Source organism: Oncorhynchus kisutch, linkage group LG20 (assembly GCF_002021735.2).
Source record: "Oncorhynchus kisutch isolate 150728-3 linkage group LG20, Okis_V2, whole genome shotgun sequence".
NCBI lineage: Eukaryota > Metazoa > Chordata > Actinopteri > Salmoniformes > Salmonidae > Oncorhynchus > Oncorhynchus kisutch.
The window spans coordinates 48,812,613-48,838,659 of record NC_034193.2 but is presented as its reverse complement, the minus strand read 5'-3'; the positions used below and the strand labels follow the sequence as shown (position 1 = coordinate 48,838,659).

The 26,047-nt window shown below is 43.1% G+C and overlaps 3 protein-coding genes across 4 annotated transcripts; 2 read left to right on the top strand and 1 right to left on the bottom strand.

Moving 5' to 3' along the window:
- Window positions 1-827: 827 nt before the first annotated feature.
- LOC109880317 (inositol 1,4,5-trisphosphate receptor-interacting protein-like) lies at window positions 828-3,869 on the bottom strand. The gene is made up of 2 exons (XM_020472529.2): window positions 3,714-3,869; window positions 828-3,314 (listed from the first exon to the last, which is right to left on the bottom strand). The coding sequence occupies exon 2, from the start codon at window positions 3,298-3,300 to the stop codon at window positions 976-978; it is 2,325 nt and encodes a 774-aa protein (XP_020328118.1). The 5' UTR covers window positions 3,301-3,314; window positions 3,714-3,869; the 3' UTR covers window positions 828-975.
- Window positions 3,870-11,368: 7,499 nt separating this feature from the next.
- Window positions 11,369-14,348, top strand: LOC109888197 (calcium homeostasis modulator protein 1). Its single transcript, XM_031798853.1, has 2 exons — window positions 11,369-13,440; window positions 13,632-14,348. The coding sequence occupies exons 1-2, from the start codon at window positions 12,889-12,891 to the stop codon at window positions 14,157-14,159; spliced, it is 1,080 nt and encodes a 359-aa protein (XP_031654713.1). The 5' UTR covers window positions 11,369-12,888; the 3' UTR covers window positions 14,160-14,348.
- Window positions 14,349-18,580: 4,232 nt separating this feature from the next.
- On the top strand, window positions 18,581-26,027 carry LOC109880315 (RING finger protein 122). 2 transcript variants are annotated; one of them, XM_031798854.1, is made up of 7 exons: window positions 18,581-18,598; window positions 20,601-21,022; window positions 22,473-22,630; window positions 23,615-23,657; window positions 23,890-23,931; window positions 24,170-24,252; window positions 24,541-26,027. In XM_031798854.1, exons 3-7 carry the CDS (start codon window positions 22,527-22,529, stop codon window positions 24,659-24,661), a joined length of 393 nt encoding a protein of 130 aa, XP_031654714.1. In that variant the 5' UTR covers window positions 18,581-18,598; window positions 20,601-21,022; window positions 22,473-22,526; the 3' UTR covers window positions 24,662-26,027. The 2 variants fall into 2 exon arrangements, with proteins under 2 accessions (XP_031654714.1, XP_020328117.2); XM_020472528.2 differs by lacking the exon at window positions 18,581-18,598 and adding an exon at window positions 19,786-20,005.
- Window positions 26,028-26,047: the final 20 nt, after the last annotated feature.

Here is a 26,047-nt window from a genome sequence, read left to right as displayed (position 1 = left end):
CTTTCAGACATATTTGGTGATGTTTTATTTGAAGTGGTTGACTATTGGAATGCATTTGGAAATTATTGGCATGTAATTTTAAAATCCCCAAATGTATTAATCCAACCTGCAAACTTAATTTCATGAGCTGAAATGAAAGAACCCAGAAATGTTCCATATGTACAAAGCTTAGTTCAAGTGTTCACATTTGTTGAAATCCATGTTTGAGCATTTCTCCTTTTGCTAAGATACTCTATCACCCTGGCAGGTGTGGCAAATAGAGAAGCTGATTAAATGGCAAATATCACACAGGTGGACCTTGTGCTGGGAACAAACCCACTCATAAATATGCAGTGTTTACACAACCACAATGTCTAAATTGTGTCCAGTGTTTGTCAGAATTTTGTTAATTTCACTACTGCACATTTTAGAACACTGGGCATTGTTTAATTGGCCTCACAACTGGAGACCATGAGTAACTATACCAGCCCGGGACCTTAACATCCAGCCTCCTCATCTGTAGGGTCATTGGAGACCAGCCACTCAGACAACTGATAACTGGAGTACTGTGTAATGAAGCCCTCTTGTGGGGGAAACTCATTGTTGCCTAGTGCCCAAGTTGGTGGGTGTGGGAAGGCCCACCATGGCTGTGCTCCTGCCCAGTCCTGTAAAATATGTAGCTTGAGGCGTAATGTATGATAACTTGTGTTCAGTGTATATACTACCACGCAGTTCACCCCAGGTCTGTTTGGTATTTGGAAATATTTTTACTTTTTCAATTGGGCTATAGGAAATTACTTAAATGTAGTTTTGGCCCACATTTGAAAAAAATTCTAAAGTATTTCAGGTAACTTTCAAATAAGCATTTATTTGGGTCTGGGTGGTGGGGTGGAACGTTTCAGTTGCATTTTAATAACATGAAAACAAGTGTGTTTCCTCATGTCATTGTAGATTTGGCATCTTTACAGTTAATTGTCCAGTATAAACTTTAATTGTTCACTCTATACCAGTTGAAGTTTTGTCCAGACCATTGCATTCCTTTGGCTTTGGCAAATACTCCTGTATCAGCATGGAAGCGTTCCTGAGCATCTCTTGCAAGTGCTTTACAGTCTTGGTGTAGCTGCCATTTTGTACCCCAAGAGGGCGGAAGAGGTTTACAGGCTCTGCATCACTAAATACTGCAGGGAGTCCAATCTCACTTGGAACCAGAGGCTTTCCAATAAAGCTGTGAAACAACTTCCTGCCCTGAAGGCTATTTTCTAGGAAGCTCAATGCATCACGTAACCTGCTACCCAATTGTTCAGGGTACCAGTCAGAAGGCTCTTTACTCAAAAGCAAGTGAATTAACACTGTTTTGAAGTGATGATCTGTCAGGATACTTCTGCCTGTGAGGCCCGTTTGCTTTTTGTGAAGGAACGCTACAATTCCAAGGCAGTGAATGTGGCAGGAGTTTTCAGGCAGGTGATTGGTCAGGTACTTCAGGAAGTGGTCCTCGTAAGTTGTCAACGAGAGGCTCCAGTATGTGTCCAATGAGTTGGTCCTAGGTGGGGTGGAAGGAGAAATGGTGAAATAAGCTTCAGTGTCTTTGAGTTTCACCACGGGAGCCATATCGAAGGCTATCACCTTCCCTGATCTGAATCGAACCATCAGAGCTCCTGGGGCATCCATATTGCGAAATGTCAGCTCAAATTCGTATTTGTGGGATATCTGTCCCCAAGCTTTTCTAATCGTGGTCTGGAACCATTTGGTAACCTGGGTTTTGGCCAGGTAAGGGGTGTGTTTTGAGCAAAGAGCATTATCCAATACTTCAGTGACTTTCACCACTTTGACTTTCTCATTGTCACAACACAGCAGGCATAGCATATCATCATCTCCTATGGCAGCTGTGCGACATGGGCAGCCATTTTGGTTCACCCCACCATCCACCATTTTGACTCTACCACAGCCCTCCATTTCAGGTGGCATATCATCAATAGCCTGGTTACACCAGAGTTGAAACTGGAAACTGTATGGCTCTAACGGGGCAATGGGGACTATGATGTCACACACAAGGGAACTGATCCTGCTCTCCACCACAAAGTCTTCAATCACCATGCCAACCTCCACATCACTCATGCTCCTCATGGCATCTAATAGGTCATTAGCAAAACCCTCCACAAACTCAGTCACCCTCCAGCTCTCATTGGGTGAGACTTTGACACATTTGTCGTAAAAACGGTTGAGTGTATCACGGTCCGGTAGCGGAACGTCAGCCGAGAGGTTTTTCATGACAGAGATGTCTTCCATATCCTCCTGAATGATCTCTCCTGGATGGGGCTTCTTCTGTGAACGTCTTCTGAAGAATTTAATGGAGAAATGAACAAAAGAGATGAGGGAGTATGCGTTCCATAGGTACCAGGTGTAGTCGCTCTCCGAGTCTATGATATTAGTGACATGCTCCTGCTGCTGGTCATCCTTTGATGGTTCGCTGAGAATCGGTGTCTCTTCCGGGTTTGTGTTATATTGTTCTGTGAGATGTTGCTGGTCGTCTGACTTTCTGAGGCTGGGTGGTACTTTTACTTCCTGATGTGTGTTAGACGGCTGGTCTGTGAGATGCTCTTGCTGGTTCCCCTCTGATGATGTACTGAAGATAGGTGGCACCTCCTGTTCTGCTTCCTGGTCTGTTTTAGATTGCTGCTGGTCGACTTGAGACTCTTCCTGACGCTCTGGTGATGTCTGTTGGTCACTATTGCAACTACCAGTCTGGACCTCTTGTGGCCACTGTTGATTGACGTTCGTCATGTCCTTGTCCAAGTGGTACAGCTTCTTGTCATTGTGAAATGCCTCTGTGTCCGAAGCATGCTGCTCTTGGTCGTTTCCTTGTGAAAGGGTTAATGATAGGCTGAGGTCAACGGTAGACTGTTCCTTGTCCTCTGGTGATTGGTTTTGCTCTGTCTTAGGTACATCTTGGTGTACTTGTGAAAGCTTATGGTCAATGTGAGATCCCTCTTTCTCTTCATCTTTCTCTTTGTTCTCTTGAGAATGTTTCTGTTCGATGAGAGTCTCTTCCAAGCCCTTTTGATAATGGTTCTGGTCAATTTGATCGACCTGTTGTACTTCAAGTTGTAAGGGTTTTTGGTCGATGGGCCCTTCCTCTTGGGTTACCAGTGGTGACACTTCCTGTTCTAGCTTTATCCTCTCCCTCAGCAGCCAATCTTCACGCTCCTGCATGCCCATTATGTGATCATCCTGCTCCTGAACCTGTCCTGTTCTGTCCTCTCTGGGGATGGGATACAGTAGACTAACTGCCAACACAAACACCCGAAGAATGGTATCTTGCATCCTTAACGTTGTCTCTGTGGAGTAGAATAAGACATATGAAAAAAGTGGTTTCTATTCGATGATATCCATGTTGATATATATCTATTTTCCCATCCTTCTCATTCAAAATGCATGTGAAGTCCAATATGAGATTTTAACACACAGTATGATAAATTATACCAAACCTTCGATGGGTGCATCAGTGTGTTGAATGAAATCAAAGGTGCAGGTAGGTTCTGTGAAATTCCGATTTAGCAGAAATCCATAACTATGTATCATATCAGTTGAGAAACGACAATGCTAAGCATAAAGAACAGTGAGTGGATGAGAGACCGAGATGGGGACTTCCTTGTTGGCTCGAAAGCATCTAACTTTTGATTAAAAAAACAGCATTATTTGTCAATCAAAATAAAAGTTGCAATAATAACACTTACCTGACTGGAATAAGTAGTCTAGTTGTACATTTAGTTGTACTCGGCAATGGTCGTTATGGACATACCGTAGAGGAGGAAACGAAAAAGAGATCCTTGCACAGCAACACTGCTATCTCTTCCTATTTTAGATGCAGTTGTAGGTTGACTTATTTCCTGAGTGAGTACCCTGCCCATGTGCTGTGGCTATGCGACACTTTCCTCTGCAATACACAGAGCAAACCGGATAGCACACACTTCCTGTACTGTTCAGATAAGAATCAGGGTCATCAGACACAACACAGCGGGGACAAATATAGAGGTAGTGTACATACAGTCGCTTGTGAAAGGATTCACATTTTGCAATCTACACAACCTACTCCACATTTTCAAATTGAATTACAGAACATTTTCTAAATAATTATATATATATATATATATTATTTTTTTTAAATATTTTTTTTTTAACACCCCAAGCACTTTTGGCAGCCATTACAGCTGTGAATTGTTTTGAATAAGATTCTACCAACTTTAAACAACTCCTAGGGCAGTGTTTCCCAAACTAGGGGTGCACGTTTGGGTTTTTGCACTAGCGCTACACAGCTGCTTCAAATAATCAAAGCTTGATGATCAGTTGATTATTTGAATCAGCTGTGTAATGCTAAGACAAAACCCAAAATGTGCACCCCTTGGGGTCCCCAGGACCGAGTTTGGGAAAGCTGTCTTAGGGCAACATTTATCCATTGTTTTTGTCAAAATTGCTCCAGCTCAGTAAATTGAGTTGTAATTCATTGATGGACAGCAATATTCATACCTTGTCTCTGAAATGTAAGTCAGGACTGAGGCTGGAACACTCAACACCTCTTGGAAAGCTATTCTGGTGTGTCTTTTGCATAGAAAATAGTGTAATTTCCCCACTGAAAGAGACAAGGGTTTTTAAGAAGACTGAGGTGTGTATTCCTCTAACTTTTTTACCTGAGTTTTGATCCTTTCATATTTCTTTTGATCCTGACAAACTCCCCAGCCCCTGCCGGTGGCAAGCATACACATAACATGATGCCACCACAAAAATTGAAAATATAATGGCACACAGAGGCAGATCTGACTCGTTATCTCAATGTCAATGACATCAGCATGCTTTTATATGCTAGTGTCAACACTATTTTTATATACATATATTATCCGTTGACGGCAAAGTATTTGAATATGCACAAAAGGGGAGATATCTAAATAAATAATGAGTTTGCTTTTAAATGCAGTACTCCCTCCCAAAATTTGGAAAATGTTTTATAATTGTTCTTTCACTTTGGAAATAGATTGTGGAGTAGATTGTGTACATTGGTAGGAAAAAAATCCTATGTAATATAATTTAGACAGTAAAATCTGAAGACTTCGACTTGGCTGTAAGGTAGAATGGTTCAACTTGTCACAGGTGGGACAATGAGCCTCCATGGATTATTATGAATGCTTCTACCTTGCTCATTGAATGTGTCATGACGTTGCCCAGCGAGCACCATCCCCCGCTCACTGCTTCTACATCCAGACTGCTGTGGGCAGAGTGAGGTCGTAAATTCCTAAGGAAGACCCTGCCTCATGGCCACACAGTATTCGAGAGAGGGTAAACTTTCACAGAGGACAAAGGAAATCCTTCCACCTCACAGAACTTCAGGAACAAACAAATTTCATGTCCAGAGAAAGTGTAAAATATCGGTGAAGAATCCAGCTACGAACTGGTGCGTTTGTCCCAACTTGGGAAGCTCATGGGAGATGGTATGGCCGCATTACCATAACGCTGTTTATATAATAGCCCATGCTTCACAGTAGGGATGGTGTTCTTTGGATGCAACTCAGCATTCTTTGTCCTCCAAACACGACGAGTTGAGTTTTTACCAAAAGGTTATATTTTGGTTTCATCTGACCATATGACATTCTCCCAATCTTCTTCTGGATCATCCAAATGCTGTCTAGCAAACTTCAGATGGGCCTGGACATGTACTGGCTTAAGCAGGGGGACACGTCTGGCACTGCAGGATTTGAGTCCCTGGTGGCGTAGTGTCTTACTGATGGTAGGCTTTGTTACTTTGGTCCCAGCTCTCTGCAGGTCATTCACTAGGTCCCCCCGTGTGGTTCTGGGATTTTTGCTCACCCTTCTTGTGATCATTTTGACCCCACGGGGTGAGATCTTGCGTGGAGCCCCAGATCGAGGGAGATAATCAGTGGTCTTGTGTGTCTTCCATTTCCTAATAATTGCTCCCACAGTTGATTTCTTCAAACCAAGCTGCTTACCTATTGCAGATTCAGCTTTCCCAGCCTGGTGCAGGTCTACAATTTTGTTTCTGGTGTCCTTTGACAGCTCTTTGGTCTTGGCCATAGTAGAGTTTGGAGTGTGACTGTTTGAGGTTGTGGACAGGTGTCTTTTAGACTGATAACAAGTTCAAACAGGTGCCATTAATACAGGTAACGAGTGGAGGACAGAGGAGCCTCTTAAAGAAGAAGTTACAGGTCTGTGAGAGCCAGAAATCTTGCTTGTTTGTCGGTGACCAAATACTTATTTTCCACCATAATTTGCAAATAAATTCATAAAAAATCCTACAATGTGATTTTCTGGATTTTTTTCTCCTCATTTTGTCTGTTATAGTTGAAGTGTACCTATGATGAAAATTACAGGCCTCTCTCATCTTTTTAAGTGGGATTAGCATTTTAATTGTTATAATTAACTCTGACTTCTTAGTCGACCCACCCACCACCTTAACCAACCATGCTATTTTTTTGTCTCGCATTTTTCATAACTTATTTTGTACATAATGTTGCTGCTACCGTCTCTTATGACCGAAAAGAGCTTCTGGAAATCAGAACAGCGATTACTCACCTTGAACTGGGTGAAGAATTTCTCTTTAATGAGTCAGACGAGAGGGATTTACTCCAGACACGCAAACAGGCCCTCGTCCCCATCATTCGGCATGAGGAAGAGACGGCAAAGATATTGCGGAAAGAGTTAGGGGGGCCTTGTGAGGATCCGCCGATGAGTGGCTAATCTGCCTTTGCCATCCGTATTACTGGAAAATAAATTGGACGAGCTAAAAGCACGTATATCCTACCAACGGGACATTAATAACTGTGATATCTTATGTTTCAACGAGTCGTGGCTGAACTACGACATTCATAGAAGAGCATTTTATGATAAGCTGTAGACCACACTATCTACCTAGAGAGTTTTCATCTGTATTTTTCATAGCTGTCAAAATACCACTACAGACCGATGCTGGCACTAAGACCAAACAGGAAACCACTCACCCAGAAGTGGCACTCCTAGTGGATGGGGACTTTAATGCAGGAAAACATACATTTGTTTTACCTAATTTCTATCAACATGTTAAATGTGCAACCAGAGGGAAAATAACTCTAGACCACCTGTGCTCCACACACAGAGAAACGTACAAAGTTCTCCCTCGCCCTCCATTTGGCAAATCTGACCATAATTCTAAATTAAAGCAGGAAGCACCAGTGGTCAGATGAAGCAGATGTTAAGCTACAGGACTGTTTTGCTAGCACAGACTGGAATATGTTCCGGGATTCTTCCTATGGCATTGAGGAGTACACCACATCAGTCACTAGCTTCATCAATAAGTGCCTCGATGACGTCATCCCCACAGTGACTGTACGTACATACCCCAACCAGAAGCTATGTATTACAGGCAACAGCCACACTGAGCTAAACGGTAAATCTGCAGCTTTCAAGGAGCGGGACTCTAATCTGGAAGTTTATAAGAAATCCCGCTATGTCCTCCGACGAACCATCAAACAGGCAAAGCGTCAATACAGGACTAAGATCGAATCATACTACACCGGTTCTGACGTTCATCGGATGTGGCAGGGCTTGCAAACTATCACAGACTACAAAGGGAAGCACAGCCGAGAGCTGCCCAGTGACATGAGTTTACCAGACGAGCTAAATTACTTCTATGCTCACTTCAAGGCATGAGAGCACCAGCTATTCCGAACAACTGTGTGATCACACTCTCCGCAGCCGATGTGAGTAAGACCTTTAAACAGGGCAACATTCACAAAGCCGCAGGGCCAGACGGATTACCAGGACTTGTACTCCGAGCATGCGCTGATCAACTGGCAAGTGTCTTCACTGACATTTTCAACCTCTCCCTGTCTGAGTCTGCTCTGTAATAATCATCTGTAATACCAACATGTTTCAAGAAGACCACCATCGTCCCTGTGCCCAAGAACACTAAGGTAACCTGCCTGAATGACTACTGACCCGTAGCACTCACGTCTGTAGCCATGAAGTACTTTGAAAGGCTGGTCCTGGCTCACATCAACACCATTATCCCAGAAACCTCAGACCCACTCCAATTTGAATACCGCCCTGACAGATCCACAGATGATGCAATCTCTATTGCACGCCACACTGCCCTTTCACACATGGACCAAAGGAACACCTATGTGAGAATGCTATTCATTGACTACAGCTCAGTGTTCAAAACCATTGTACCCTCAAAGCTCATCACTAAGCTAAGGACACTGGGACTAAACACCTCCCTTTGACTTCCTGACGGGCCACCCCCAGGTGGGAAGGGTAGGTAACACTTCATCCCCCACGTTGATCCTTAACACTGGGGCCCCTCAGGGGTGCGTGCTCAGTCCCCTCCTGTACCCCCTGTTCACTCATGACTGCATATGACCAGGCATGACTCCAACACCATCATTAAGTTTGCGGATGACACAACAGCGGTAGGTCTGATCACCAGCAACGACGAGACACCATATAGGGAGGAGGTCAGAGACCTGGTCGTGTGGTGCCAGGACAACAACCTCTCCCTCAACGTGGTCAAGACTAAAGGGATCATTGTGGACTACAGGAAAACGAGGACCGAGCACGCCCCCATTCTCATCGACGGGGCTGTGTGAAGCAGGTTGAGAGCTTCAAGTTCCTTGATGTCCACATCAACAACAAACATGGTCCAAGCTTCCTGCCATCCAGGACCTCTATACCAGGCGGTGTCAGAGGAAGGCCCTAAAAATTGTCAAAGACACCAGCCACCCATGTCATAGACTATTCTCTCTGCTACCGCACGACAAGTGGTACCGGAGCACCAAATCTAGTTCCAAGAAGCTTCTAAACAGCTTCTACCTCCAAGCCATAAGACTACTGAACATTTAATCAAATGGCTAACCAGACTACTTGCATTGCCCCCCCCCCCCCCCCTTTTTACGCTGCTGCTACTTTCTGTTATTAACTATGCATAAGTCACTTAAACCCACGTGTACATATTACCTCAATGTGCCCCCGCACATTGACTGTACCGGTACCCCCTGTATATAGCCTCACTATTGTTATTTTACTGCTGCTCTTTAATTATTTGTTACTTTATTTCTTATTTATTTCAGTATTTTTCTTAACTGCATTGTTGGTTAAGGGCTTGTAAGTTAGCATTTCACTGTAAGGTCTACCTACACCTGTTGTATTCGGCGCATGAGACAAATACAGTTTGATTTAATTTCAGTGGTTGACTGTTTCTTTAAATAGTGTCTCTTTTTTTAAAAGGTATGGCCGCATGGGGGAAAGGTGCAGGTAAGGGGAAATTGCCTTGTGGCCTTTTAGTGTTTCACTGACTCGGTTGTTAGTGAATATATTTGATGCATCTTGATTTGAAATTGAATTACTTTAGGTAGTGATTCCCTTGACCCTGCACCAAAACCTGTTTTTGTTTGTATATTTCACTGTGTTACCCTGTGTACTCTTTGACCTGGCTTAAAAGATAGTCTGAGGTTTTGACTAATGTTGAAGGAGAAAATAATACTATAATATCCACTCAACCCAAACTTTAAGAACCTGCATGTGTGTTAGGCATAGCTCCCCATGCGTTTGTTTAAACCTTTAGTGGTGTAGGTTCGGCTAAACGTGTTTCTCTACTGCCTCACAGACCTTTCACTTTGTATGTACTTTTGACCTTGTACATGAGGAAGCAGAGCCAACTATAGACGTATCTCAGGTAGGATACGATAGGAACGGGAGCTCAAGCAGTAGAAAATGTGAGGTGCCGGTACTCCAGTGAGCTCCTGCCCAAGTCAGGCACTGCAGATGATACAGGTATGATGATGGGAATTCACATGACGATACTGGCATTCAGTAGATTTGTCCTTCGCCTGTGTTATCACCAGTATATGTCTAGGCGCTCTTGCTCGGGCACAGATCGACGTCTGTGCGATACGCATGCGAGCAAACCTTCTAGCTGTGGAAAAACCAGACAACTTGCTAACGTCAACATGACACGCTCAATTACCAATGCACATTCGTGCATACAGAATGTGCACAGTAGAACACGTGGTTATACCATCTGCACTACAGTATTCTAAAACCGAATATTCTTCCTGCCTTATCGTCACAGTAGCTATTCTGAGTGAGACGTAATGGTTGTAGCATGTTATTGTTACCATGTTTAGCCTATTGTCCTTTTTATTGTTATTCGCTGTTATCATTGTATCTTTTAATTTTTATTTTATTACAACCATAATTTAAAAAGCCAGGGAGAAGACACAGTCTGCTACATCCTTCTGTGTCTATCAGAGTAAATTCAGAGTAAACTGAACTTCGTTTGAGTAAATTCCTTTGCCTTCTGTACAGAAAGATTCTACTACTGATATACATCTAAAGCTACTAGCAGTGGTGGAAAAAGTACTCAAATGTCATACTTGAGTAGAAGTAAAGATACTTTAATAGAAAATGACTCAAGTAAAAGTGAAGTCACCCAGTAAAATACTACTCGAGTAGTAAGTATTTGGTTTTAAATATACATAAGTATCAAAAGTAAAAGTATAAACTATTTCAAATGTCTTATATTAAGCTAACCAGACAGCACCATTTTTATTTTTATTGGCGGATATCCAGGGGGACGCTCAGACATAATTTACAAATGAAGCATTTGTGTTTAGAGAGTCAGATCAAAGGCAGTATGGATGACCAGGGATGTTCTCTTGATAAGTTTGCAAATTGGACCGTTTTCCTGTCAAAATGTTATGAGTACTTTTGGGTGTCAGGGAAAATGTATGGTGTAAAAAGTACATTCTTTTCTTTAGGAATGTAGTAAAGTAAAAATCGGCAAAAATATAAATAGTACAGTACAGATACCCCAAGAAACTACTTAAGTAGTACTTTCAAGTATTTTTACTTAAGTACTCTACACTACCGGATAGCAGGACAACCCCAGATAATAGTAATATATCATTATGTGATGTCATGAGTAGAATAATAGAATATTCCATGTTTTTGATCATACCCTCACATTAACAATGCTGTTCAAACAAAAGCTAACAATGTATGGAAAATGACTTGCTTTTATATGGTCGTGCGGGGTATGAACTGGTATTAGCTAGCTTTGACTGGTTTGTCTGGCTGTGCCTCATTCTCCTAGGTGCAGTTGGATGCCACGTAAAGCCCATTACTATTGTATAGGTAAGACTCAACACAGGAAGGCAGGACAGAGGATGCCTAAACCTTATGTAATATTGTTTACGAGGTGGCAGGGTAGCCTAGTGGTTAGAGTGTTGGACTAGTAACCAAAAGGTTGCAAGTTCAAATCCCCAAGCTGACAAGGTACAAATCTGTTGTTCTGCCCCTGAACAAGTTTAACAAGGCAGTTAAACAGTTCCTAGAAAATAAGAATTTGTTCTTAACTGACTTTCCTAGTAAAATAAAAGTCATGTGACTAAGGGTATATAAGATGACAGCAGTATGTGTACTGGCATAATTCATTATAAAGTAATGGATTTGGTGTATAAATAATATTGTTAAATACAGAGACACCAGTCACATCACTGTGATTCCCAAGTGGAAACAGTGACTCATTAATCTGTGAACAAATATTTCAGAGAGAATAACCCAGATCATTTGAATGGGCTGAAACTATTTTTGCATCTCAGCTGTGGGAATTTCAGCTGTGTCACTCTGGTTAGAGACAGAAAACCACCTCATCCTGTCCAGACAACTGCAAATAGACGTATCAAACCTCTGAATATACGCATATAAAGGTAGACCAAAAAAAAGCATTTCACAGACCGACATATAGTAGAATAACAATACAATAAATATTAGTTGCTCTAGTTTGAGGTGGTTCTCACCTCTTCTTGAAAGTCATGAGTCATGACTGTCTTATGTCAGACTAACGTCTGCAAAGCAGTACCCGTGGCCCAAGTGTTTTTTAGGGCCTGTGACATGTTTGCTCTTGGGACAATGGAGAGGGGGAGATGGGAAACCTGTTACATCAGTACAACAGAGAAAGGAGTGCAGGTGCCTTCACAGGGAGGGGCCTAGCTGATGGCAGATGACGTGACCTTGCCTTTGCTTTCTACCATTCCACATCCCCATAGACTGTTCTTGAAGGGTTGAGTGAGCATCAGAATCAACAATATTCCAAAAGTACCTGGAGAACTATTTGCCATACATTTTCAGCCTTATCATCATTTGAGCTCATTGAACTTGATTTAATCAATGACTGCATACTAGAAAGAGGAAAGTTAGTATACCAAGAGGTTTGGCAAAGCTGGAGTGTATCAAGAGAAGTTGAAGAAATATTTGTGATCGTCCATTTGTTGCCCTTTCATCATTTGAGATTATTTCACCACCTGCATACTTGGAAGAGGAGAAAAGCCCATTGTGATGTAAGTAGGCCTTTTTGTTCAGTTACTTAGATGATTGATTTCTGACTGTCTATTTTGTTAAGTCTTTTTCAGACACTCAAACCATTTATGACTTGCTGGAATGAAACTGAACATTGATTTACCAGTTGTTCAATAAAAACAAGTCATTCTTGAATGATTTGTGAGCTCTTCAGACGCTCAAACCATTGTTGTTTCATTATAAAGCAGTGGGAGATTGATTCAATTGTTTAGTCAGTACTACTTGTAAACAACAACTTCATTTACTTCTTTGTCTACATTTTATGAGTTGCAAATTTACACAGACACAGGGCTACACGATTTCTCCAACATCAAATGACTGAGTGCCTTTCACATTTTGGGCCCTGTCACGTTTTGTTGTCGTTGAATTCTAACATCTGCCTCCGTGTTTTCCCACCGATTTGAATACTTCAGAGACACCACTATCGAATTGATTTCAAACAACTGGATCCATCTTTTTTTCGACAGATCTCAGTACATTTAAAAAGGCGCCACCAGCAGACCATTCAAGATGGATAAATTCCGTATGATGTTCCAGTTCCTCCAATCCAACCAGGAGTCCTTTATGAATGGCATCTGTGGTATCATGGCCCTAGCTAGCGCCCAGCTCTACTCAGCCTTTGAGTTTAGCTGCCCTTGTATCCCGGAGTACAACTACGCCTACGGGATTGGACTGCTGGTTATCCCACCTATATGGTTCTTCCTACTAGGGTTCGTGTTGAATAACAATGTTTCGATGTTAGCTGAGGAGTGGAAAAGGCCGACGGGGAAGAGGGTGAAGGATCCGACGATCCTTCGTTACATGTTTGTTTCGATCACGCAGAGGTCCTTGATCGCGCCCATGGTGTGGATATCTGTGACTCTTATGGACGGGAAGAGCTTCCTGTGTGCGTTCAGTGTCAACTTGGACATTCATCAGTTTGGGAATTCGACCCTCATTGAGGGAATGACGGAAGTGGAGATTGTTAAATTGTTAGCGAAGATTCCATGCAAGAATATCTTCAATCAGCCCGAGGTGATATCGAGAGAAGCGGCATCGAGATATATCAAGTGTATATCCCAGGTAAGTTGTCGTTGGTAGTTTCCATATTCACCTAGTTCACATTTAGGTGCAGACAATCTCTTTCAAAATAACTGTTGTGTTCAATCCATGTACAACCTAAGTGTAAACCGGGCCATTGGTTAAAAGTAAGTTAGTTGTAGCGGTAAAGCAAGGTCTTTGTTTACGTATTATCATCACGTGTTTCCCTGTAGGCGTTTGGCTGGGTATTCCTGCTGCTGATGACCTTAGCAGCCTTCATGATACGAGCCATCCGACCCTGCTTCACCCAAGCTGCCTTCCTCAAGACCAAATACTGGTCTCACTACGTCGACATCGAACGCAAGCTCTTCGACGAGACGTGCAAGGAGCACGCCAAGACCTTCGCCAAGGTCTGCATCCAGCAGTACTTTGAGAGCATCAGCGGCGACATGCGCAGCTTCCACAAGCACCGGTCAAGCAAAGACGATAGCGACGATGATGATGATGACAAGAAGAAGAGCGACGAGGACAAGCTTCTCGGGATCCACGACCAGGACGATATGAATAAAGTTCTGTGGAATTGGCACACGTGTAAGCCGCCTCTTGCACTGAGGAAGGAACAGCCGGATGGAGAATCCCATGAAGGGCTCATACCAAATGGAGACATCCATGGAGTCAGCGGAGGACCAAATGGATATGCTAACGGTCACGCTCCTGATTTGCCTAAGAGGGAATGGGCGGTATACTACAGCAAAGTTTGAACATTTCAAAAGAGGATAAAGCACCATTCACTGTGGCATGGATATTTTTGATTGACTATTTAGACTGATAAGACTGATTGTCCTTTAAGATTTAGACTGTGGTTTAAAGATAGAATTTAAGTCCTTTTTGTGGTGTGATCATTTTTAATAATTCATATTTTGATGGAGGGCTTAGTTGGAAATGATTCCTGGCATCCAACATCAAACACTCCCAAATTGGCACTTTTGTTGCTCCTTGGTTTCAGAGTGGTTTAACTGTATTTTTTTGTTAGAGTACCCAAAGGGGGGAACCTTACTTGAGTTGTTGTACATAATGTGTCAGATATGTCATGAGGATGTACAGTCTGCTTCTTGTTATTACTGCTATGTGTAGACTTTTGAAAATTCTTTATCAATTAAACCAAACATCAAATGGCTCCTTGTAGAATCTCGATGAAATGTTTCCTTTAGCCTAACGCTACTGTGGAAGACTAAATTCATGACTTTTTTTATTCCTCCTAGCATAAACATAAAAACACAAACATAAAAAGCATAATTCTGAGATCCCCCCCCCCCCCCCCCCCCCCAAATGTGTTTGTAATATTTTATTTCGTTTTCCTACCAGGAAATACAGTAGAAGTCAGAAGTTTACATACACCGTAGCCAGATACATTTAAACTCAGTTTCTCACAATTCCTGACATTTAATACCAGTAAAAATTCCCTGTCTTAGGTCAGTTTGTATCACCACTTTACTTTAAGAATGTGAAATGTCAGAATAATAGTAGAGAGAATGATTTATTTCCAGAAGCTTCCCACACTAAGTTGGGTGAATTTTGGCCCATTCCTTCTGACAGAGCTGGTGTAACTGAGTCAGGTTTGTAGGCCTCCTTGCTCACACACACTTTTTCAGTTCTTGCTTGAGGTCAGGGCTTTGTGATGGCCACTCCAATACCTTGACTATGTTGTCCTTAAGCCATTTTTCCAGAACTTTGGAAGTATGCTTGAGGTCAATGTCCATTTGGAAGACCTATTTGCGACCAAGCTTTAACTTCCTGACTGATGTCTTGAGATGTTGCTTGAATATATCTAATTAATTTTCCACCTCATGATGCCATCTATTTTGTGAAGTGCACCAGTTCCTCCTGCAGCAAAGCACCCCACAACATGAGGCTGCCACCCCAGTGCTTCACAGTTGGGATGGTGTTCTTTGGCTTGCAAGCCTCCCCCTTTTTCTCCAAACATAATGATGGTCATTATGGCCAAACAGTTCCATTTTTGTTTCATCAGACCAGAGGACATTTCTCCAAAAAGTACGATCTTTGTCCCCATGTGCAGGTGCAAACTGTAGTCTGGCTTTTTGATGGTGGTTTTAGAGCAGTGGCTTCTTCCTTGTAGACCGGCCTTTCAGGTTATGTCGATATAGGACTTGTTTTACTGTGGATATGGATACTTTTGTACCTGTTTCCTCCAGCATCTTCACAAGGTCCTTTACTGTTGTTCTGGGATTGATTTGCACTTTTCGCACCAAAGTACGTTCATCTCTAGGAGACAGAACGCGTTTCCTTCCTGAGCGGTATGAAGGCTGGGTGGTCCCATGGTGTTTATACTTGCGTACTATTGTTTGTACAGATGAATGTGGTACCTTCAGGTTTTTGGAAATTACTACCAAGGATGAACCAGACTTGTGGTGGTCCACAATTTTTTTTCTGAGGTCTTGGCTGATTTCTTTTGATTTTCCCATGATGTCAAGCAAAGAGGCATTGCGTTTGAAGGTAGGCCTTGAAATACATCCACAGGTACACCTCCAATTGACTCAAATGATGACAAATAGCCTATCAGAAGCTTCTAAAGCTATGACATCATTTTCTGGAATTTTCCAAGCTGTTTAAAGGCACAGTCATGTTAGTGTATTTAAACTTCTGACCCACTGGAATTGTGATACAGTGAATTGTAAGTGAAATAATCTGTCTGTAACAATTGTTGGAAAAATTACATGTGTCATGCACAAAGTAGATGTCCTAACCGACTTGACAAAACTATAGTTTGTTCACAATACATTTGTGGAGTGGTTGAAAAATGAGTTTTAATGACTCCAACCTAAGTGTATGTAAACTTTCGACTTCAACTGTATGTATGCAGCATTGGTGTGATCAACTTGGCTCTGAGAAGTTCCACAACAAAGTTATTGTAATTCCAAAACCAATGAACCTTCGAGTCAGAATTATGCTGTTGGGTGCGCCTCATGCTTGTGGAATCAACTTTTGTCTTCCTTAAAAGCATTGTTGTTTCTTTGCTAAACCTGTTGTAGAATACCAAACAAAGATCAGAATGCCCTGAATGATGGTTTAAAAGCTACCATGAGTAGTAATGTTTGTATTAGTGACATTTTGCAAACAATCAATGATTTAAACTTACTTTCATACTCTAATGCTGACCGATAGTGATAGATTGTTGTTCTGGAATGTTCTTTGTTCTGGAATGTTCTTTTTATTGATTAGGTGTCACAATTCGGTCAAACAGAATTTACAAATTGAAAAACATCTGTCAACTGTAACCCAGATACTAAAACATCAGCATACTGTATGTAATTTCATATGGTATTTACAGTTGTGACTCAATCTAAACCTTCTCTCAACCATGACAAGTGTCCTCATGACCTGATATTCCATCTCACTCAGTAATTGCATGTAAACTGGACACACACACACACACACACACACCCAGCCATAACAATTTACATGATGGGATAGAAACAAGGTCAGGATTTGCATCTCTCTCTCGTTTCATCCTATCCCCAAGCTTTCAGGTAAAGTGCTTTTTAATCAGTCAGGTAGCCTTTTGGCAATCAATGTTTACTTCACTTCATCTGTCACAAAGCTTTTACTATAACATTTCTTAAAACGCCATTTATTTATTTCATTACATATGCATGGCGATAGATGACATTTATCCTCATATATCAGTGAGTTGTTGAGGGTTTGACATAACACTGCTCTCCCATAGCATACCACTAGAGGGTAGAAAAACTACAAATACCAAGTCTAACCTCCCAAAGCCGCTTGTCAACACCATTGAGGTGTAAAAGAATGGTCAACGCCCTGCTCATTTTTAAGTCACAGGACACCCGATACAAGCATTTCGCTACACCCACAATAACATCTGCTAAACATGTGTATGTGACCAATGAAATTTGATTTGAGGATGTTAATGGAGCCTAGGGCATCCTTATAAATCAAAAACGTCCATATCGACTGAACATCTTCATCTTGTTTTGTACTACACTCTCGTGGAAGCGTTGAACAGAGTAGCTGATTTGGTTCTGGGAGCAGAGATTCATTTTGGACCGACAGACAATACAGCTGTGCTCTGGATAATGATGATGTCATAATTATAGGATGATGAGAATGTAATGAATCCCCTGGATCCCACGGAAGCCTCCACATCCTCCTCATAACAGCTGGTCCTAGATCAGTCTGGGCTGTATAGCCAACTGGTATGACCATAGGGCTTAGCTATAGAGCAGATCTGGGAACAGGGTATCCTCCCACACACTGGTCATTTTCATTAGCAAGAAAACAACAGTTTCTCATTAGATAGGTTCAGGGAGTCACTCCCTTCCTGGTATGCTATGGGAGAGCAGGGTATCGTCAGACAGGGCCACAGTGTCCCACGATGTGCGGGGGAGTTAGGGTCAGTCTGTCCTATCTGGTGTATTTCTCCTGTCTTATCTGGTGTCCTGTGTGATCTTAAGTATGCTTCCTAGAATTCTCTCATCTCTCTTCCCCTCCCCTCCCGGAGGACCTGAGCCCTAGGACCAGACCATGCCTCAGCACTACCTGGCCTGAGGACTCCTGACTGTCCCCTCCCTAGTCCACCTGGTCATGTTGCTGATCCAGTTTCTGCTGTTCTGCCTGAGGCTATGGAACTCTGACCTGTTCAGCGGACGTGATACCTTATCTTGGATCTGCTGTTTTGACCCTCTCTCTCTCTCTCTCCTCTCTCTCTCTTCCTCTCTCTCCTCTCTCTCCTCTCTCTCTCTCTCTCTCTCTCTCTCTCTCTCTCTCTCTCTCTCTCTCTCTCTCTCTCTCTCTCTCTCTCTCTCTCTCTCTCTCTCTTCTCTCTTCTCTCTTCTCTCTTCTCTCTTCTCTCTCTCTCTCTCTCTCTCTCTCTCTCTCTCTCTCTCTCTCTCTCTCTCTCTCTGTGTACTGCACCTGCTATCTTGACCTCTGAATGCTCAGCTATGAAAAGCCAACTGACATTTACTCCTGAGATGTTGACCTGTTGCACCCTCTATAACCACTGTGAATATTATTTGACGATGCTGGTCATCTATTAAACTTTTACAACATCTTAAAGAACAATCTGGCTATAATGGCCATGTACTCTTATAATCTCCACCTGGCACTGCAAGAAGAAGACTGGTCACCCCTCAGAGCCTGGTTTCCCTCTGCCTTTCTAGTGAGTTTTTCCTAGCCCCCGGGCTTCTACATCTGCATTGCTTGCTCTTCGGGGTTTTAAGCTGGGTTTCTGTATAATCACTTTGTGACATCTGCTGATGCAAAAAGGATTTTCTAGAAGGAAAATATGACCGAAAAACACATGATTTCACGTGTTTTTAGAACACTGCACGTGATCACGTGTAGTTTCATGTTGTCACATGTTATCACATTGACTTCACATAAGATCACATGATAACATGAAAACGTGTTTTTGGAATACCTCACATGTGGAATTCATCTGTTTTCCCCCTATAAGGGCTGTGTTAGTCTGTTTTTTCTGTTTGGTGCCAAATGAACATGGCCCAGGGAACCTTCACATGTGAAACAAATTTGTTTTTTCACCCATAAGGTCCGTTTTAGTCTGTTGTCTTCTGTTTGGTGCCTAATGAACATGGCCCAGGGAACCAGGGCGCCAGGAAAGCATATATCCTCCTTCCTAGCTCCCTACCCTACAGCCCAAATCCTGCAGCTGTCGTCTCCGAGGCCTGTTGGCCTGCTAGTGACGTGTGGGGGTGGAAGGATGGATGTCTCTGGCCATCTTTCGCTCTCTTTCTGCTTTCTTTTTATCTCCCTTTCTCTGTATTTCCCTCTCTCCCTCCAACTCGGCTCCTGTCTCTCTACCAACATGATAGCAACACGTTTATATATAGACTATAGAAAGTAACCAGACTGGAACCAATAACCAAACTGGAAAATAACCAGGGCTTCGACTGACAGAGCTAGCTTCCCAATCCCCCTATATGCATTGGCTGTGGTAGCCATGTTGGTTTTGTTGCCCAGTGATAGTTTTATTGTTTTGAGTAAAAGGACTGGCTGCTGGCATTCCCCTCACCCTGCCTGGCTTTGCATTGTTGGGTTGCAACGTACATATATCACATAATTCATGAGAAACTGGGTTGTTGTCTGGACGGCAGCAGTGCACATGTCACTGACCGGGCCCTCCCTGTCTTTCCTGCAAGACTCCAACACAGTCGTCTCATTCGTCAATGTCTAGCCCCCCTGTCTACCCTCCTGCCTATGCCTGTTTTCACCTCTCCCATGGAGAAAGGGAGAGAGACAGGGATTGGAGGACGGAGGGAGAAGGGGAGGGCCCACAGGAGAGGGAGGGGGAGGAGGGAAATGAGAGTTGCGAGGCAAAGGACTGGTCACATGACCAACAGCCAGAGCTCTGTTTACAAACCAAAGAGAGAGAGAGAGAGAGAGAGAGAGAGACCCTTGTATTGAATTGAGAGAGGCAGAGGCAGAAATATAGGAACAGCAGCAGCAATAGCAGAAGCAGCAGAGGAGGATCGAGGCAGATTTCTAGACCACCATTATGGAATGAGACGAGGAGGAAACTCTGCCATCATGACCAGGCCAGCTGGAGGTGGGAGACTGTCTTTGTCTCAACATTTTCCCCAATCGAAGCAGCAGATGGTTAGAGGGAGAGTAGGAACTTCCCCCTCCTAAATACACACACACACACACACACTAGCAAAATATCCTAGCTAGAAGACTGTTCTTTGTGTTTTGGGGGAATCCTGTTTTTTCCTGCTGTGAAGAGTAAGCTCTACCCCCCTAGTAGATCAGAGCCCTGAAGGAGTAGAGGAAGAGGAGGAGAAGAGAGGGCAGACAGAGGGGATAAGGCTTGTGAAAATCCCTCTGTTCAGGAGGATTTGGAGGGGGACAAAGCAGGGACTAATACCTCCCACACTGGAATAAGAGCAAGGACTCGTTTGGAATGGTTTTCTGTCACTGATGAACTGGACAGTTGTTGTTTACCGGATTGCAATTTATGGGGCTGTTTTTCTCCTGAATGCAAGTTGTTTTGATTGGGAGGAAAGGAAGTGTGTGTTGTTTTGATTGGGAGGAAAGGAAATGTGTGTTGTTTTGCTCCGTGTCGAGAGAAGATTTCACCAGTGGACATTGACATGAGGTAAGAGCCATGTGACTAAACTGATTTCTTCGTCTCTCTCTGACAGTCATCACTTGGACGTCATCGTCAACGTTGAGAGAGGAGAAGGAGCACACACGAGGACTGCAGCACTCCCAATCCCACATCTCCCAATCCTAACCCTCGGGAGCTAATCCAGATTTGGGAATGTCGCGCATGGATTGCTGAGTGGACAAAACCGCACAGCCAGAATCTGTACACTCTTCTTCTCGGAATTCTGATCATCTTCATGGTTTGGTTTTTGGACGATCCACCACGACCTCAAACCACCCCAGCGACTCGTTTTGTCTTCTTTTAGCCCCAGTTTAGAGACTGATTTTGGGCTTCCGGGCGTTGGGGTAACCTGGTAGTTTGGCCCTCACACAGGTCCAGCCTTCTCCTGACAGGGCCTGGATTTACTGCTGCAGTCCTGGGAGTCAGGTTTCATGCAACCATTCCAATGGTGTAACGGTGAGTGTTTTTCCCCAACCTTCTGCCAAGTCAATGTAACGCAGTCTGTAGCTTACACAGCCTGTGTGTTCCACTATAACTCTCCCCCCTCCCTTCAACTCTTTACTTACTGCTAACAGGGCTTCTGTAATTGATATGCTTGAGAAATGAGAAATGACGAAGTTGCTTGTGGGTTCAGTTGGGTTTGTCGACAGGGCGAAACGGAACTCAAAATAATTATATTTTCCAGGGTTGTGTTTAGTTAGTTATATATATATATATAGGCTACATAGCAACCATCGTGTAACTGTAACTAACGGTACTACTAGAGGTTGTTTAGCTATTCAATACCTAGCCGGTCTCTGCATATGGCCCATTCTACATCTGAGAAAATAAACTGTCAATGTAACCATGTTTCAATTCTAAGACCCCCCCCCCCTACTCCCATTCCCCCCTCCCTTTACCCCAATGTCAAATTAATGACCCCCCCCACTGTGCTCAAGCTGTACCCGTTCTATCACTCCAAATGAAGTGACACGGCCGTTAAAACAGACTGGCAAAGAGAGGGGGGTAAGGGGGCATCTCGTCCGTGGTGATGCAAATTCACAAGAACAGAACACATGGGGCATATGGGTGGAAGTGGTGCTTCCTGGTTACCATTGTCTTGCCAAATGGTGCCTCAGTCTCTAGAGTGCTGTGTGTCTGTTCATGAAAAGGCTAGCTAAAGCCCCCAACCAACCCCCACCCATGACACACACACACAACCCACAGGCCAGCCACCTAGTCTGTGAAGGGGAGTCTGTGGAACAGATGGCCCACCGACGGAAGTGGAGCCACCGTACTCCATGTTGGTTTAGTTCACTGCCAATTACGTGCCTCGGCTCCAGTCAGAGCAGAGCAATACAGAGCAGTACGGGTGGGATGGGAGCCAAATACCAGGCAGTCACTTCCCCCTCCCTCCCCACCAAATATTGACCTTGTCGTTTGGATTGTCAATACAAGGCTTACTAGGCTTTCTAACATGAAGCCCTAGATAGTAAAACACATGTCGGTGGCTCTGGTGTCCTACATGGAGGGTATAATGGAGATGTCTAAGGGAGGAATACCATACAATAAGCAACGCAGTTATAACGAGAGCCCTATATTTAGACTGAAATATATTAGTCCAAATCTAAATATGTCTCTAGTTATAACACCTACGTGAGAAGTGAATCAGCGAGAGATTGTGTTCCATTTTAGTGTCTCTCTCCCCTGTTTTAAAAGGTGTGTAAACAAGAAGCTGTGAACCATTTGCATGTGGGGATATGTCCCCGGCTCCTCTGTTTTGAGAGGGGAAAACAAAGTAGTATTTATAGCACTTTCATTATATGGTAAGTGAGGTAGGTTGTGACATGTTTTCGTTCAAGTCCCTCTATTGTTTTGACAATCTCTTTCATGACAACAAGCTGTGTGCAAATATTTTTCTTCTCAGGATGCCTGTGGTTTAGGTCTCCAGCACTTTGAGAAGTACTGTGGACATAGCAAGATGGATACCACTTACCACCTGCCACTCAATGTCTACGTGATAGTGCTGGGCATCGGCCTGTTCGTCTTCATGCTCAGCCTCATCTTCTGCTGCTACCTCTTCAGGTATGTAGGGACATCACTAGTTGGAACAGCCACAAAGTGATGAACCCTGCCTATTTCTACAATTTAACATCTGAATTTAAACCTAACCCTAACATTAACCACACTGCTAACCTTATGCCTAACCCAAACTGAAATTAAGACCAAAAAGCACATTTTTGTGCTCATTCATTTTTACGATATAGTGAATTTTGACTTTGTGGCTGTGCCACCTATTGGAAACCGTAGGGGGAAGGACCCAAACAAAGATGGCTGCTGGCCAGTTGCCATTGCAATCAGGATATTAACATGTAGACTTATCCACATGGAGGCTTCACTTATTATGCTTCAAGAGCCTTTATTTAATTACGTATTATCATATTATAGGCCTATGATATTATTTATATACAGTACAAGTCAAAAGTTTGGACAAACCTACTCATTTGTATTCTTTATTTTGACTATTTTCTAAAATTGTAGAATAATAGTGAAGACATCAAAACTATGAAATAACACATATGGAATCATGTAGTAACCAAAAAAGTGTTAAACAAATCAAAATATATTTTATATGTGAGATTCTTCAAAGTAGCCACCCTTGATTGCTACTGTATATTACATTATGTTGGTGTATGACATTGTTAATGCATCAGTTGTTATATTCTACATTTTAACAAAGCACCATGCAATGTAAGCAAGAAATACCAAGTCTGACATACAGTGCCTGTCTAGGTCAAGGGTTGTGAATACTTTGAGGGCACTGTATAAGATTGGAATACCCTGCATTTTAAAGTGATGCTACAGAGGTTTTGTATAATTGTGCCCAATTGTGTACTATGTCATCCATTTCGTGTACGTTATCCCCCCCCCCAAATAAGAAATGTTATAAATTCCAATTCACACGTTTCCAATTTGCAAATCAAATCAAAGTTTATTTGTCAACTTAAGTGCTTAAGTTCCCAGACTCCCATCTTTAAACATGGCCATTTTGTATTTGTCTCTTTGTAGGTTGAAACAGCAAGGGACGAGGGAGCAGTTCAGCTACAATGAGGTAGGCCTTTCTCTACACGAGCACATGTAGCACTGGGGTCTGACCAGGGTTCAACTACTACTACAGTATTTCACACTGTCTGTTGTCGTGCGTTGAAACACAACGTCTTTATAGTTAACCTTCATTACGTCATCCCTGGATTTGTACCAATACCGGTGTGTGTGTGTGTCAAGTAGCTTATAGCTCCCTCTAACACATGTACAAACTGCTTTTTATTTTTCTTTCTCAATAGGTGGTTCTTAAAGGGGCAGGCAAGAAGCTGAGCCTTCTAGGAGTAAGTCGTGTTATTATGTGTGACCTTTTTAGTTCAATGCAGATCGTTTGGAAAATAATCTAACATTTTCTGACCCATTTCTGTGTGGCGATGCAATGCCTTTCATTTAACCTGGTGTCGAGTGTTTGAACTCAGATGATGTATTTAACTTCGAGCTAAGGGCGGGTTGACTCAATCATTGTTCTTGTAAATGTGACCACACACACACTAACACACATTTTTCTTCTTGCCCTTAAAGCAAACGTGTGCAGTATGTTTGGAAGAGTTTCGGACCAGAGATGAGCTAGCCGTGTGTCCGTGTTCGCACGCATTTCACAAGAAGTGAGTTAAACCGTCAGGCTCACCTTATAGTCAGAGCTTACAAAATGTCAACACGTCTGTGGTCATAATGACGTTCAAAAGGCAGCTGAAACTAACATGATTACATCATAAATCCTTCTGGTTCCATCCTCCCTTCCTTGAAGTTAACATCCTTGTCAGATCAATGAATAGCTCATGGAAGAAAGGAATGAAGGACAGACAGAATAAATGAAGGATGCATCTCGATAATATGTGAACAGGTTATGCACTTTTGAGGACATCTCAGTCTATTTTGTGTGTCCCATCCAGATGCCTGCTGAAGTGGCTGGAGATCCGTAGCGTGTGCCCCATGTGTAATAAACCCATCCTCAGGCTCCACCCAGACCCCACACAGGGAACTGAGGGGCCCCAGGACCCAGAGGAGGTGTGAAGGACCCACCGGGGCCACCACGACCGCCATACGCACCTGTACACATTTACACAGAATTGATGGTCATTTTATGGGCATCAGAGTCGATTGTATTCTTAAAGTGGCTTCCATGGTGTTAAGTCTTTGACTGAGCATTAATCATTATGGCTGGGGTTTGGTATACTGTATATGGATGTTGATTACACCCCATCCAGGCCTTTCAGATCTTCAAGAAAGTAAACTATGACCGAGGGGGCAGGGCGCAAGAGAGTGTTTCAGGATCGGGCCCTACTAGTTTAGCAATGGAACCTAAAAACAACATGATAGCTCTAACCTTGAGGGATGTGGTGTTTGGAATGTGGCCATACTAGCATGCCAATGGGGCTTCCTGCAAGAAATGAAGGATAGGGTAGGGGGTCAGGTGCAGCAGGTCAGTTTGGGATTGGGCCCTCCTACCTTAGCAGTGGAGCTTCATAAAGCTGCCGTCTAGCCTCCCCCTTTAGATCAGGGAGAATGAGTAAAGGCCATACGGACACTCCTGACCCGAATATTCATTTTGCAGGTCAGCAGCGTACTAATAGTATCTCCAGTGAGAATAAGAGGAAAGTGACATAGGAACGGGAGCCACTTTAGAATACCGAGTTCTCCCCCAGTCATTGGACGATGCCTGGTACAACACTGCCAGAAACAGCCAATCACAAACGACACATCAGGCATTCTGAGAAGGTCATTGGTCGAGTATCAGGATTGATGTAAATGGATACCTCTTATACCTCAGGGGTGTTACAATACAGCCAGCACAAACATGCCATTCAATACCATGTGCCACACACAGAACATGTCCAATACTGCCAACTCCAACCTAGGTAACACGATACTGAGGTCGTCGAAACATTGGACACGTTCCAGGCCGACTACATTGCAGTCGCGCTGCACACAGCAACAAATGGTTCTGCGCCACGTCATCGACTGAGCAAATGCGGTTAGCTGACATGTTAAACACTTATCCAGGCGTGGAGATCCGGCAAGAGACTGCAATGTAGTCAGTCTGGAACGCAGCCAATGGCTGGAATCACAAAACCAGTCCAATACCAACATCACAGCAGCTCTCTGATGTACAGAACTATATATCCAGGAGTGTCAGAAATGGCACCCTATTCCTTACACAGTGCACTTACCTTTGACCAGAACCCTATGCAGGCCCTGGTCAAAAGTAGTGTACTATATAGGGAATAGGGTGCCATTTCTGACACAAACCAGGTCCATAACCTTGAAGACTGATAGACAGCTAGTCTTGCCTGTATGTATGTATGTATGTAATGTTGTGACCCCACCATCTTGTAATTTTGTACCGTTTGTTGCTTTTAAATAAAATATGTATCATCTCTGTGGTGCATCTTTTGTACA